The following is a 14,601-nucleotide window of genomic DNA, read 5'->3' as shown; positions in this document are numbered from 1 at the left end:
TTTTTCCAGAAAATGGACACTGCAGGAGTCAAAGTGCTGGAGACAGCCGAAGACATTCAGGAGCGTCGGCAGCAGGTTCTGGACCGCTACCGGCGCTTCAAGGAGCTGTCGATTATGCGCCGGCAGAAGCTGGAGGACTCTCACCGCTTCCAGTCTTTCCGCCGTGATGCTGATGAGTTGGAAAAGTGGATCCTAGAAAAGCTGCAGATAGCCTCTGATGAGAACTACAAGGACCCCTCCAACCTGCAGGTGTGTTTCTGTACTGTTCTTCACTTTACTGTCAGACCTTTACACATCCACGGACGGATATCTGGAATTGAGATGGTTAATTTGCCGATCATGGCTTCTCTCCACAGGGTAAACTGCAGAAACATCAGGCCTTTGAGGCTGAAGTCCAGGCTAACTCCAGGGACATTGTCAATCTGAAAGAGACTGGAAACCTCATGATCACAGAGCAACACTTCGCTTCTGAGACCATTCGAGTAAGTCTTGCACTGACACCCGCCTTTGCTGTGTTGAGTCATTGCAACCACATGGAAAAAAAGCCTCCTGATCAGGAAAGAAATGAATGTATGTGGATTTGTTTGGTAAATTCCTGCCCAATGATAACCGTTTTGACCCATTTCAGTCCTACACGCCTTACCGGACTCAACAGAGACCCATAGTTACAAGTGTTAACATAGCTGAGTATATCAAAGTGTGTTGATTTGCTGTGATTCTTGAACATTTCTGGTTCAGTCTGCTTTCTTATTGTTAGTCTCAAAGAAGTTGGAACCTCTGCATGTTGCTGTTTTCTTTTTTTACAGGCAGCTCAGGAGTGGTATTAAAAAAAAGCTTTGTTCCATCTTTAGATTTTAAACCGTTTTAGATGAAAATTGTCTGAGATTAAGCCACATTTTACTTCATTTTTGATATTAATGTTTTTCTGTTTGTCTGGACTTCAACAAAAATAAACAATTCTCCTCTATGTGCCAGTCTCGCTTAGATGAACTGCAACGCTTGTGGGACCTCCTGCTGCAGAAGACCAAGGAGAAGGGTCTGCGTCTGCTGCAGGCCCAGAAGCTGGTCCAGTATCTGCGAGAGTGTGAAGATGCCCTGGACTGGATCAGCGACAAGGTCCACATGCTAATCTGCAGCATTTTCCATTTCTCTGACATCTTGATCAAATATCATAAACACTAAAATTTGACTCATGTCTTGTGTAGGAGGCCATCACCACCTCTGAGGAGCTGGGCCAGGACCTGGAGCACGTGGAGCTCCTGCAGAAGAGGTTTGAGGAGTTCCAGACTGATCTGGCAGCCCACGAAGAGCGCGTGAACGAGGTGAACCAGCTGGCAGCCAAGCTGATTCAAGAGGAGCATCCAGAGGCTGAGCTCATAGTCCGCAAACAGGAAGAGGTCAATTCAGCCTGGCAGCGGCTGAAGGGGCTGGCGCTGCAGAGACAGGCTAAGCTGTTTGGGTCTGCAGAGGTGCAGCGCTTCAACAGGTGAACATGGTTCAACAATACCCCCTGTAGACTGCTTTATAGTTTCTATCTTGTGAAAGTCATTACTAGTATGAAATTGACTGTAATTATTTCCTTCATAACAGGGATGTTGATGAGACGATCAGCTGGATCAAAGAGAAGGAACAGCTGATGGCCTCCGATGACTTTGGACGTGACCTGGCCAGCGTTCAGGCTCTGCTGCGCAAACACGAGGGTTTGGAGAGAGACCTCACCGCTCTGAATCAAAAGGCAGGGCATAAGCTGCACGGCTGGAAATGACAGTCTGAACTGGAACATCTCTAATTTGCTCTCCTGATTTGCTCGTGTGAACCAGGTCAACACACTCGGTGTCGAAGTGGAGCGTTTGCAGCAGACGCATCCCCAGAATGCCTCCCAGATCCACCTGAAGAAGGACGAGCTCATCACCAACTGGGAGCAGATCCGCACTCTGGCTGCTGAGCGCCGCACCCGCCTCAACGACTCCTACCAGTAAATCAGCAAACAGCATTAAATGCAGGAGCGTAACGGATCACGAACAATCCGAGATCAATTCTCCGTTCACATCGAATGCAATTTGCGTCAAATTCATGTCAATCGTCTTTGTTTTAACAAGCACTAAAGTAGCTGCTTGACAGTTCTCCAAAAGTGTGGGAACTTGAAGCTCACGCCGCGTGTGGGAGGAGTTCCAATCAAAAACTTCTCTCGTCTTCATCGTGGAGAACCCGAATGGAGAAATATCAGGTTACTTTAATTTCAAGAGCGGAATAAAAGCATCGGTACACGTCTAGTATGGCAAGCCAAAGGGATCATAAATCGCCAGGAAATGTGGGCACGGCAACGCCATCTTTTACGTATAACAATTATTTAAAATATTTAAATGTTCCCAGAGTTAGTTTCAAGAAAACAATTAATAGCAAAAAATATTTTAAAAGTTTAATTTTAAGTGATTTAGTCACAATTTAACTTGGACATCAGCATTTTAAGGGGTTCTCCAGATAGATTTGGAACTTGTTGGTATTTGGTATAAATAGGCCTCAATGAGCTAACATTATTAAATATTTGTTTTGAAGCTTCTCCAAAAATGTATTTTGGGCTTTTATCTTGTTGTTTTTTTTGCTGTTTTTTTTTTCTTTTTACTAATCTGAAAAATGATCTGAACCGTGACCCTAAAACCATGACACGATCCTAACCGTGAGTTTTGTGATCCGTTACACCCCTAATTAAACGTGTTAATTTTAATGAAAGGAGGCACAAGGGGGAATGTTTCTCAGTTTAATGTTTTTTTCAGTTTGACAGTTTAAAGGTGGAAATTTATTTTTAAAAAAAAAGGACAATGAAGCTACTCATCAAAAGTGAAAGCCAATCTTTAGATGTTGATGATGTTTAAAGACAAACTATTTCAAAAAATCTGTTTTGCTTAAATAATAATATGCACTTTTCATAATTTTTCAGGCTGCAGCGTTTCCTTGCAGACTTCAGGGATCTGATCAGCTGGGTAACAGAGATGAAGGCTCTGATCAATGCTGATGAACTGGCCAACGATGTGGCTGGAGCGGAGGCTCTGTTAGACCGCCACCAGGAGCACAAAGTAAAACATTTCCCCAAGCAATCATTCTCTGTTCAAGTCTTAATGCAAACTTCATTTGTGCAAGACGATTTTAAATGTTTTAATGTCTTTCAGGGAGAAATCGATGCCCATGAGGACAGTTTCAGAGGCACTGATGAGGCTGGAAAGGCTTTGCTCAGTACAGGACACTACGCCTCAGAGGAGGTCAAAGAGAAGGTAAAATATGAGTACAAGGGCTTCATGTTTACTGACTTATACTGATTCTTTTCAGTCAAATCCATTTGGATAAATAGGATCAATCAGACAAAAACAAAGAGAAAATGCATTAAGAAAAATATATTCATCTTCAGGTAAACTCATATTATCATTTCTGGTGGACAACAGAAAGATGGAGCCTGATCAATTCTTTAATGTCTTTGAAGAATCAATTAACTTTATCTGCATTAATAGAAGAACCATCATGTCCTTAACATTATGGAGTGGAAGTCTCAATAAATACAAAAACTGAGCGTCACATTCTTAACGGCCATAAAAGTGAAACTCTGTGCTGTTGGTTTTTAAAATAGTTAATCAGCCGTATTTGTGTTTAGCTCGGCGTTCTTACAGGAGAGAAGGAGTCTCTGCTGGAGCTGTGGGAGGTTCGCAGACAGCAGTATGAGCAGTGCATGGACCTGCAGCTCTTCTACAGGGACACTGAGCAAGTCGACAACTGGATGAGCAAGCAAGAGGTAACAGTTAGTGCTTATTTAGCCTCCTCCTGTACAGAGAAATGTGACGGAAAAATACACAGCATTAAAGCATGATAACAGCTTCTCTAATGACTGTTTAGGCGTTCCTCCTGAATGAAGACCTCGGCGACTCTCTGGATACTGTGGAAGCGTTGTTGAAGAAACATGAAGACTTTGAGAAATCTCTCAGCGCTCAGGAAGAAAAGATCACCGTGAGCTGCATCATTTGAACTTGATACTCTCAATGGTGTAATTTGCTTTTGTGTTCCGTTTGGTCATTTCTTGATGTTTTCTCCTTCAGGCTCTAGATGAATTTGCCACTAAGCTGATTCAGAATAACCACTACGCCAAAGAGGACGTGGCGACGCGCCGTGATGCTGTAAGACCCACATATGTTGCCTGTCAATGTTCTAAAAATTTTCTTTTTTTGTATTTTTATTCATGCTTTTTGTCTGTTCATTCAGCTGCTGAGTCGCCGTAACGCCCTTCATGAGCGCGCTCAGTCACGCCGCGCCGCGTTGGAGGACTCCTTCCACCTGCAGCAGTTCTTCAGGGACTCTGACGAGCTGAAGAGCTGGATCAATGAGAAGATGAAGACGGCCACCGATGAGTCTTACAAAGTAGGTTTTATTTTTGTAGCAGCAACACGAGTTCAGTTTAGAACTATTTGCACCTGACTTGTTTTTCTGCTCAGGATCCCTCCAACCTGCAAGGCAAAGTGCAGAAACACCAGGCCTTTGAAGCTGAGCTCTCTGCCAACCAGAGCCGCATCGATGCCCTGCAGAAGTCTGGCCAAGAGCTGCTGGACAGGAAGCACTACGCTGCAGCGGAGGTGGCCGGCCGCATGGAGGAGGTCAGCTCCCAGTGGAAGAAGCTGCTGGAAGCCACTGAGCTTAAAGGTACGCTCATTTCTAGGAGCTGAAAGTCAAATACTTAAATTAAAACACCTTTACTAATCTATTTATTTTTTTAGGCATCAAGCTCCGTGAGGCCAACCAGCAGCAGCAGTTCAACAGGAACGTGGAGGACATCGAGCTGTGGCTGTATGAAGTGGAGGGCCACCTCGCTTCAGATGATTTTGGGAAAGACCTGACGAGTGTCCAGAACCTGCAGAAGAAACACGCGCTGCAGGAGGCTGACGTGGCTGCTCACCAGGTACATTTTAGGCACGCCGCCTACGCTTTCCACATCCAATAAAGAAACAGATGAAACTGATTCTTCTTCTCTTAGGATCGAATCGATGGAATTACAATCCAGGCTCGCCAGTTCCAGGATGCTGGGCACTTTGATGCTGACAACATCCGCAAGAAGCAGGAAGCTTTGGTGGCTCGCTATGAAGCTCTGCGGGAGCCCATGGCGGCACGGAAGCAGAAGCTGTCCGACTCGCTCAGACTCCAGCAGCTCTTCAGAGACGTTGAGGACGAGGAGACCTGGATCCGTGAAAAAGAGCCCATCGCTGCCTCTACCAACAGAGGTACCACTTTGTTCATCTGTGTCTAAACACTTCTACGTTTCTGGTTCCTAAACCTGGTTTTGTTTCTTCAGGAAAAGACTTGATTGGTGTCCAGAACCTTCTGAAGAAGCACCAGGCTCTGCAGGCGGAGATCACAGGCCACGAGCCTCGCATTAAAGCTGTCACCCAGAAAGGAGAGGCGATGGTGGAAGAAGGTGATTTCAGAGGCTTACTTTGTAGCCTCAGGAATGATTCCGTGTAAACCTAAAACATTTATGCTGCTCTCAGGCCACTTTGCTGGTGAGGATGTGAAGACGAGGCTGGCTGAGCTGCACGGACGCTGGGACACCCTGAAGGGAAAGAGTTCTCAAAGAAGACAAGACCTGGAGGACTCCCTGCAGGCTCAGCAGTACTTTGCTGACGCCAACGAGGCAGAGTCCTGGATGAGGGAGAAGGAGCCCATTGTCGGGAGCCCTGATTATGGAAAAGATGAAGACTCTGCTGAGGCAAGGGGATGCTTTTGTCAAATACACACACCCATCTGTGATTTATAAGTGGTTTTAATTCTAGAAGGAACTCTAATTACCAAAATGCTTCACTGTTGGTGTTTTGCAGGCTCTGCTGAAGAAGCACGAGGCCCTGATGTCTGATCTAAGCGCTTATGGCAGCAGCATTCAAGCCCTGAAAGAGCAAGCTCAGGCCTGCAGGGTAAGACCAGGATGGACAGCTGAGCCTCCAAACAATAAATTGTGTTGAAATTGCACAAAAAACACTCTTTAGGTGAATCCCAGCAAAGATCAGTGACTGGTTTCTTCAAATAAACAGCAACAAGTGGCACCGACTGACGACGAGACCGGAAAAGAACTGGTTCTGGCTCTCTACGACTACCAGGAGAAGAGCCCCAGAGAAGTCACCATGAAGAAGGGGGACATCCTCACCCTGCTCAACAGCACCAACAAGGTACAGAGTCGAATCACATCCATCTGTCCTGTATCACTCCTTTTCTATCAAAATCAAAAACTTAAAAACACAATCTGTTGGAAATATGTTTTTTGTTAATCTTGTGGCATTTTTCTGATGATAAAAGACATTTATAAAGAAGATTAAGTTAAAAGTCCACCAACAGTCCAGAATTTCTATTGAACTTCTGCCACTCTGCAGAATCTATGTCTTACAAAATGACTTTTTTTTTTTTTGCCTAAAAACAGCTTAGCCGGAGATAAAAGCCCACTGGGAACGCTTTTACGATAGATCAAAATATGATCAGAGTGTGACGTTTAAGGGTAACCAAACAGGGAAGTTGGAGGCTGACTCCTCCTACAGCCGAAATGTTAAAATCCAGTCAGAGGGGTGGAGCTGGGGAACAAGACTGTTATTTTACTGGAGCTGCAGATCATGACGCTGGACTTTAATGGTTTGACCAATCACACAATTCAACTGTAATACCTCATATTTCAGATGGGTTTGACTTTATTTTGAAGAATTAAAAAACTTTATTTTAATTTGTCAACAATTTGGCAATGAGCAACAGATAGCACTTTTAAAGCCCCATTTATAGAAGTCAGCAGACCAACAAAGTTGATTTAGGGTTTGGTTACCCTTTAAGCAGCTAAATCTGAACTTTTTATTATAGATGTTCCCACTATCACTTTAACCCATTGGAACCCACAGCTTGAAACTCAGTTTCTGTCTACTTTTGAATTGTATTTTCAGTTTGAAAGACTACTGTCTTGCTTATTTTGTGTCATTTTAATCAGCACAACCTCACCTATGTGACATTACCTTTATTTATTTTTTTTTCCATGTTGTATTCACACATGGGACAAAAAATTGTACAAAAACTGAAAATTCAGTCAGAAAAAAGGGATTCCTTTTGTCATGAAAACACCCAAAATGCTCAACAACCCATTTTTACAACATAAAAAAGTTTTTGTTGTTATTTCATCAAAACAGTAAGAACAAATGTTTTCAACAAACTAATTGATATGTTTTTGAATGAAAATGCAAGAACAAATTCTAGGCGTCATCATCTTCCACCTTATTTATCAGAATAAAAGTTGGCTTTTGTCCGAAAATTACAAATAATTTTCATATTCTCTTTCATTCAATACAATCTGAGTCACTGAATATTTGTTTTTTGCTTCAAACACAAAATGAAAATAAACACAAGAATTAAAAAATACAAATATAAGAATAAAAAATATACAATTATAGCAAACGATGCGTTTGAAAAAGAGTGGGTAGAAGAAAAGTCTTGTGTGGTCCCACCACTTTCTGCAACACCTTATGTTACAGGTTTCTATTTACAGTTTTTTTTCTCAAAAACACTTCAAATTACCTTGTGTTTGACACCTATATAAAATGACATTTGCTCAAATATTTATGATGATCATTTCAGGCCTTGTAAAGATTCAGCAGTGACATATGAAAATGAGTTAAAGTTTATTTTTGACAGTTTTATCACGCTGATCTCACAGCTGTGTGGCAGGATCCCTGAGGGCATCCATCCACTCCAAAGGGTTTAGCTGGCCAACATCAGGCGATGGTTTCTGTGTTGTACCTGTAGAGATTTCTCTTAGTTTACTCACTCAGCGACAGAAATGTTCCTCAGAATTCCTTGAATTTTCTTTTCCTCTTCTCTGTAAACGTCGTCGTTTCCTCCTCGGCAGGACTGGTGGAAGGTGGAGGTGAACGACCGTCAGGGCTTTGTTCCTGCTGCATATGTGAAGAAGCTAGACCCCACCCAGTCCTCCTCCAGGGAGAACCTGCTGGATGAACACGGCAGCATCGCCGTCCGCCAAGAGCAAATTGAGAATCAGTAAGGAAATGAAATCAACATCTTCTCATCTCCATTCTTAACTGATCTAACAAAGCTCTACTTTCCTGTGAGAAAGAAATAACTCCATCTTTGGCTGCTCTTTTGACTGCACCTCCATTGGATCTAATGTTCTGCTTTGTGGTCTTTTGCTAACGACTCTGCTCCTGGCTTTGTTCTTTCCCTTTTCTCTGTATTTAACATCTGAATCTCGCTCTGCGTTCGCCCTCGCTTTGCCGCTGAGCAGGCTTGTTACCAAGGAGGCCTGCAGCGTGTCAGTGCGCATGAAGCAGGTGGAAGAGCTGTGAGTAGGAGCAGCGCTCTGCTGCCACTTTCATTAATGTTTTCTCACTGAACACTCTGACGCACCTGAACATCCTAACCTCTCCAAAAACCCTTCAGTCATAATGCCCATAACTTCTATTCAGTACAGAGATAGTTTTACTGTCAAATCCTTCTCATCTTTGTCATGAAATGTTTTTTTGTGTGTTTTAGTTTTGTTAAAAGTTCCCTTTTTTTCTTTTTCTTTAGAATATTTGTTCAGGATGAGCTTTACCTTCAGATACATCTTCACATGATTAAAAAAAAAAACAATAAAAAAGGAGATGTTTAACCCTTGTGCTATCTTTGGCATGTTTACATTAAAAGTAGTCATTTAATGTTTAGCTTAGTCACTCTCCTTATGTCTGCTGTGCTTTAGTCGTGTTCACATCGAACGTGATTGGTGCATCAGGGACGTCCATTTTCAATGTTAAGTCGATGTTCAGATGGGGTCGTCTAGGGGCAGCAAAAATCTGATGCATGGCAAATAGTCACAATATCTAAACTTTGGTGAAAACTCTTCACATAAACAAATCAAGAATTCAACTTTGACAACTGGGACATTTGAACATTGGGACAATAATAAAATGTTCCTCTAATTTTATTCTTATTTTTCCCTCCTCCTAATAATGCGGGACAACAAATCATCAAACTGGGTCACAGAGAGACAGAAGTACCGCTGAAAGCGGCCATCATTCAGATGCATCTCCTGCAGGAGTTGGTGAAGCTCCCCGTACTGAGAGAATCTCTGAATGATCTCATGAACCCAAACATGGAGACCTGATTACGATGTTTTTATAGAGCTCTTCAAAATAAACGAACCTGATCTTTTTCCCTGTGAAAAAAATTGTCATTCAAATCGAGCTGGGTGTGAACGTAGCATCAGTAATCGTCTTTTTTTTTTTTTTTTTATCTGGTCGACTAAATGTAAAGTGGAGCACAGGGTTTTTCAGTAGATCATAAGCGAATCTACTGCCACTAGGAACACTGACATCAGCAGGATGTAACACTAATAATCTGAATGCTGCTGAGACCTGAGCTTACTTTATGGAGAAAGTGGAAGAAGAACTTCCACGTTCTTATCTCTTATAACTGATACTCAAACTGTTGGAGTGTTAGGATGTCCCGTTTGGTATTAACCCATCAAGATGAGCATTATGCTTCAGCCCGGGCCCTTTTGGTTAATTATTATTTAAAAGTAGTAAATTGTAAAACCAAATAATCTTCAGACTTCAAAAGGACTTGGCATCCTCAACCGCGAGTCTTAGCCGTGTCTTTTGAACGTCCCCTGTCCCATCAGTTGACAGTCTTTAGATTAGCATATAATGTGAGCTTGACTGAGCTTTGAATAGCTGAAGAAGCTGCTCCAGGTATGATGGGAACGTGCCTAAAGAGATCATTTGATGCTAAAGATTTAAAATGAGATAATTTAGATCAAAGGCCTTACATTTATCCCAAAGTTGGCCCGTAGAAGAAAATCTGAAAAAGTTAGTGAGGTTAGCCCTTATTTGATGGTATAGTGTGCACTAAGACACCATCCTGTTCTGAATGCATCCTCTTACCTTCTGCTTCCAGGTACGGTACTCTGTTAGAACTGGGAGAGAAGCGCAAAGACATGCTGGAGAAGAGCTGCAAGAAGTTCATGCTGTTCCGTGAGGCCAACGAGCTCCAGCAGTGGATACACGAGAAGGAGAGCGCCCTTACCAATGAGGAGGTCGGCTCGGACTTGGAGCAAGTGGAGGTCCTCCAGAAGAAGTTTGACGACTTCCAAAAGGTATCGTCTGTTGACTACAAGACCACTTCTCTCACCTGTCTCTTTGATCCTGAGGCTCTGAACCTCAGCAGGTCGTTCTTGTTTTTGAGTATGTGGCGTTTGTCTGTCTTTTCTTAGGACCTGAAAGCAAATGAGTCTCGCCTGCGGGACATCAACAAGGTGGCGTCGGAGCTGGAGTCTGAAGGCCTGATGGCGGAGGAGGCTCCTATGGTCCAGGCACAGGTGAGCTTGAAAAGGGTCAAACATCAACTGATGCACTCTTTGATGCTGGCTTCACATCTATTTCTGTGTTTGTAGCAACAAGAGCTGCTGGGCTCTGCTCCTGGAAAGGTAGAAACAGATTATTTTACTGCTTGATTATCTGCATGAATGTGACATCTCAGATACTAACTAGTATGTTTTATTTGCTGGACAGGATGAATCTGATTCTAAGACTGCTTCTCCATGGAAGGTAAACTTGACTAAATATATCCACACAATTATTTCAGATATTATAAACTGATTATCTTAAAGCCTGGTTGCTTTAAGAGAACATACATAACTGCAAAACCTGAATGTTCTTAATGTTACTGTTCAGATTACAATTAAATTGCGTTTTTTTGTAATACATACTCAACAACCCTGTCATCTGTAGGGACTTGATTACACTAATGACTTGATCAACAGATGTGGGAGGAATTTTAAGACATGGTGTGACTTCATTTTCTTGTTAGAGGTTCAGGGTTTGGTCATTTGTTTTCTTGGTATAAAAATGTGGTTTGTCTTGGTGTTTCTTTTGGGTTTTATTTCCTTATCCTCCATTCTGAAATCTTTGGCCCCTTTCTCTCTTCAGACGGTTCGTCTGGGAGTTCAAACTACAGCTACCTTTAATTCCATCAAGGTAAGGTTTACTCCATTCCTAGGGTTTCCTCATCACTTCCTGTGTCCTGTCGTTTGAGATTAGTAAACTAACCCTGCAGATGCCCAGGCTGTCCTGTAATGCCTGACTGCTCTTTTGTTTGGTGTTTTTGTGTTGTTTTTTTAGAAATGAATAACTTCTTACATTCTACATGATGATAATCTGATCTTCAGATGAACAGAATATAGTTCTTTTTACTTTCACTCTGCATGTTTCTGTTCATCACAATCTGTACTCGCCAAAGCATAAAAAAGCAGGTGCTGAACTTTTGAATGGATTTACTCCTGTTACAGTATCAGTTTAAAGCTGCATGTCAGCATTCAGGCAACACTTTCCTTTTCAAGAAGGATATTCAACAAGTAAGGACCAGAGTTCAGTTTCTGTTCGTTTCTGCTTGCAGGAGCTGAACAATCGCTGGCGGTCGCTGCAGCAGCTGGCTGAAGACCGGAGCAACCTGCTGGGGAGCGCCCACGAGGTGCAGCGATTCCACAGGTGTGACTTCTGATGCAGTTTGACAGTTTGAGCTAACACTGTTGGATAGTTGGAGGTTTGACAGAGCAGGAGTTAGAGAGCCACATCAAAGTTGCACTAAAACATTTAGACAGATTTTTGAGCGAAAATCAGTCGGAGGTTAGTGCTGCCAGAATTCATACTTGAGCCACATCAGATTGTAAGGTGGATTTCCTATTGTTGAAAAATGTAAAGATCATTAGTGTTCCTCGTGGTCTAAAAAATACAATATGGGTCACTTTATTTTGATTTATGAATTTCTGAAGATGCACCAATGATGGTAAAAAAAAATGTTCTTTTTTTTTTTTACTACATTTGGTGCATTAAAATGATCAAATAAGGTACATGGTGTTTTATTTTGAAAGGATATCATGGGAACTTCAGTGAGAAGTTACAAACTATTTCATATATTTTCTTTTTTTTAAACGAAAATTTTCTCTATGTTTGTGTTTTAGTTATGCCAAAAAAGTATAGTTATCATACAAGCTGCAATAACATTAAAAAAAAACTATCAGCATCTTATTTTTCTGAAGGATGAAGTCAGGCTTTATGGGTCTGTAAGAAATCAACGTGAGTGGCTCCTTAAGTGTTGAAGGTTGCAGACTTCTGGCATAGACGAATGTTTGGTCTGCCCATTAACTGTACATAAGAACTGGACTGAGTGAGTGTGACGTCACCCATTGAAAATGGTTTACTTCCAGCTCCAACCAAATTAAGTAAATTCTGTCGCCTTTTTTTTTTTGCGCAATATGGGCACTGCCGTGTTGGAACCAGAAGTCGTCACTTAAAGCAGTGATTGGTCACTGTTTCTATGACAACCACTCCCACCAGTCAGGAATGCGCTTGGTAGAAGACCACACCCCTTATACTTGAAAGTGAGCTTGTTTCAAGCATTCAATGTGAAACCACATACTTTTATGGAGGAATCTGATGGGTCAGTTCATAACTTGAATAACTTTCACACAAAAAAAAAATAGAATTAAGATGCAAAAAAATTAGAGCAAAAATGGTTATTCTGACAAATAGAATGACTAAGTAATAGCATAGGATTTTAGCTTCTTGGAGCCAGCAGGTATTGGAATTCCAGGGAGGAGGAGTCACTTAGTCCAGTTCTCATATACAGTCAGTGGTTCAGCTCCACTGTTGCAGCCCCCTTCCCGTCTGTTCCAAGGGGCAAAATGTTTCATAGATTCAATTTTCTTTTGTAACCAATGCCTGTTTCCCCAAAATCTTAGGGATGCTGATGAAACTAAAGAGTGGATTGAGGAGAAGAACCAAGCGCTCAACACTGACAACTACGGACACGACCTGGCCAGTGTTCAGGCCCTGCAGCGCAAGCATGAAGGCTTTGAGAGGGACTTGGCTGCCCTGGGTGATAAGGTAGAGGATACTCTCTTTTAACCTCCAGCCTTGGTGTCTTTTGCAGTATTATATCTTTTTCCTCTAAATGCAGGTGAATTCTCTCGGGGACACGGCGGAGCGCCTCATCCAGTCGCACCCCGAGGCAAAGGATGACATCCAGGAGAAATGCACCGAGCTGAACACGGCCTGGAGCAGCCTGGTAGGACGAGCCGACCAGCGCAAGGAAAAGCTCGGCAACTCTCATGACCTGCAGCGCTTCCTCTCTGACTTCAGGTGAGCATGTTAGACCGTCTTTAGAGCAGCAGCTGAGAAGTGCTGCTGACAGCTTCATTCTTCCCTCTTTCCCAGAGATCTCATGTCCTGGATTAATGGAATCCGAGGCCTGGTGTCCTCAGAGGAGCTGGCTAAAGATGTTACCGGAGCAGAGGCTCTGCTAGAGAGACACCAGGTAAGAGGTTTCTCCTCTTCTGCAGCTTCACCAAGTTCCAGACTTTAGCAGGTTTAACCCTTCGTGGTTCCATGTTTGCAGGAGCACCGCACAGAGATCGACGCTCGTGCTGGAACCTTCCAGGCCTTTGAGCAGTTTGGACAGCAGCTGCTGGCTCGAGGCCACTATGCCAGTCCTGAGATTCAGCAAAAACTGGAGGCTTTGGACCACGAGCGTGCCGACCTGGAGAAGGCCTGGGTTCAGCGCCGTATGATGTTGGACCAGTGCCTGGAGCTTCAGGTAACGGCGCTCCTGTCCTCCTGAAGGAAGAAGATAGGATCCCGCCTTTACAGCTGTGGGGGTTTTCTGTTCACAGCTTTTCAACAGAGACTGTGAGCAGGCTGAGAACTGGATGGCAGCCCGGGAGGCCTTCCTCGCCAGCGACGACAAGGGAGACTCCCTGGACAGCGTGGAAGCCCTCATCAAAAAACACGAGGACTTTGACAAAGCCATCAATGTGCAGGTGAGGAAACGTCCAGAGCAAAAACACGGAAAAGCTTTGAGTTTAGGATTCATGGATGTTGCTTTGCTGGACAGGAGGAGAAGATTGCTGCGCTGCAGTCCTTTGCTGACCAGCTGATTGGAGCTGGTCATTACGCCAAACCTGACATCACAAACCGCCGCAATGAAGTGCTTGACAGGTGAGAAGCTCTGGTCTCTTTAGACCATCATTACTAGAAGCACTGACGGAACAGATCTGGATAGTTCTTCTTGAACCAGATCTGTTCTGCTGCTTATCATACAAAGATGTTTCTGACAAATGTACTTTTTTAAAGGCAACTTCTTGTAAAATGAAACTCTATTTTATACCTATATGTATAAACTGCCATTTTAAAGCATATTCATTGCTGTAAAATAAAAATGAGCCAATTTAATGTAGAAAACATTAAATACAATCTTCAATCTGAAAGTTTGAGCTCCCTGCTGCTGCTTTCTATCAAAATCTTGTTTGATCAAACATATTTGCCCCAATAGCTGAATCCCAAATTCCAAACCAATGAAAGGACAGAAAGTAATTTGCAACTGATTTAAAACCAAAACAACATTCTCTTTTGTCTCAGTCATGACTGACGACATTTATAGACGATGCTGGAAGGTTCAGTTTAGAATTTTTAAGCACAATTTAAGAGGGCATGGGCCGAATCTAAATTCTTCTCCCTACCCCTACATTTAGCCCTTCAAGCAGAGAGTTGAGGGGGG

At 42.9% G+C, this 14,601-nt stretch overlaps 1 protein-coding gene across 4 annotated transcripts in view; it reads left to right on the top strand.

Moving 5' to 3' along the window:
- The window catches only part of sptan1 (spectrin alpha, non-erythrocytic 1), a 33,042-nt gene that overhangs the window by 7,145 nt on the left and 11,296 nt on the right, over window positions 1-14,601 (top strand). For 2 of the 4 annotated variants that reach the window (XM_024264785.2, XM_024264784.2), the window contains exons 2-34: window positions 10-249; window positions 357-482; window positions 976-1,116; window positions 1,206-1,486; window positions 1,591-1,735; window positions 1,821-1,975; window positions 2,939-3,074; window positions 3,168-3,269; window positions 3,644-3,781; window positions 3,883-3,993; window positions 4,083-4,160; window positions 4,246-4,401; window positions 4,476-4,680; window positions 4,755-4,936; window positions 5,012-5,255; window positions 5,327-5,449; window positions 5,523-5,740; window positions 5,850-5,942; window positions 6,060-6,194; window positions 7,904-8,052; window positions 8,297-8,353; window positions 9,946-10,144; window positions 10,262-10,366; window positions 10,442-10,474; window positions 10,560-10,595; window positions 10,977-11,024; window positions 11,443-11,534; window positions 12,788-12,932; window positions 13,006-13,187; window positions 13,263-13,362; window positions 13,444-13,641; window positions 13,718-13,864; window positions 13,939-14,042. In XM_024264785.2, coding sequence (XP_024120553.1) covers window positions 13-249; window positions 357-482; window positions 976-1,116; window positions 1,206-1,486; window positions 1,591-1,735; window positions 1,821-1,975; window positions 2,939-3,074; window positions 3,168-3,269; window positions 3,644-3,781; window positions 3,883-3,993; window positions 4,083-4,160; window positions 4,246-4,401; window positions 4,476-4,680; window positions 4,755-4,936; window positions 5,012-5,255; window positions 5,327-5,449; window positions 5,523-5,740; window positions 5,850-5,942; window positions 6,060-6,194; window positions 7,904-8,052; window positions 8,297-8,353; window positions 9,946-10,144; window positions 10,262-10,366; window positions 10,442-10,474; window positions 10,560-10,595; window positions 10,977-11,024; window positions 11,443-11,534; window positions 12,788-12,932; window positions 13,006-13,187; window positions 13,263-13,362; window positions 13,444-13,641; window positions 13,718-13,864; window positions 13,939-14,042 — 4,601 coding nt within the window. In that variant the 5' untranslated portion in view covers window positions 10-12. The remainder of the gene's footprint in view (window positions 1-9; window positions 250-356; window positions 483-975; window positions 1,117-1,205; window positions 1,487-1,590; window positions 1,736-1,820; window positions 1,976-2,938; window positions 3,075-3,167; window positions 3,270-3,643; window positions 3,782-3,882; window positions 3,994-4,082; window positions 4,161-4,245; window positions 4,402-4,475; window positions 4,681-4,754; window positions 4,937-5,011; window positions 5,256-5,326; window positions 5,450-5,522; window positions 5,741-5,849; window positions 5,943-6,059; window positions 6,195-7,903; window positions 8,053-8,296; window positions 8,354-9,945; window positions 10,145-10,261; window positions 10,367-10,441; window positions 10,475-10,559; window positions 10,596-10,976; window positions 11,025-11,442; window positions 11,535-12,787; window positions 12,933-13,005; window positions 13,188-13,262; window positions 13,363-13,443; window positions 13,642-13,717; window positions 13,865-13,938; window positions 14,043-14,601) is intronic. The other 2 variants (XM_024264787.2, XM_024264786.2) reach the window with 1 other exon arrangement.

The sequence above is a fragment of the Oryzias melastigma genome, linkage group LG12, assembly GCF_002922805.2.
Source record: "Oryzias melastigma strain HK-1 linkage group LG12, ASM292280v2, whole genome shotgun sequence".
In the NCBI taxonomy this organism is placed as follows: domain Eukaryota; kingdom Metazoa; phylum Chordata; class Actinopteri; order Beloniformes; family Adrianichthyidae; genus Oryzias; species Oryzias melastigma.
Note: the sequence above shows the minus strand (reverse complement) of the source record. Positions and strands in the feature narration are given on the sequence as shown.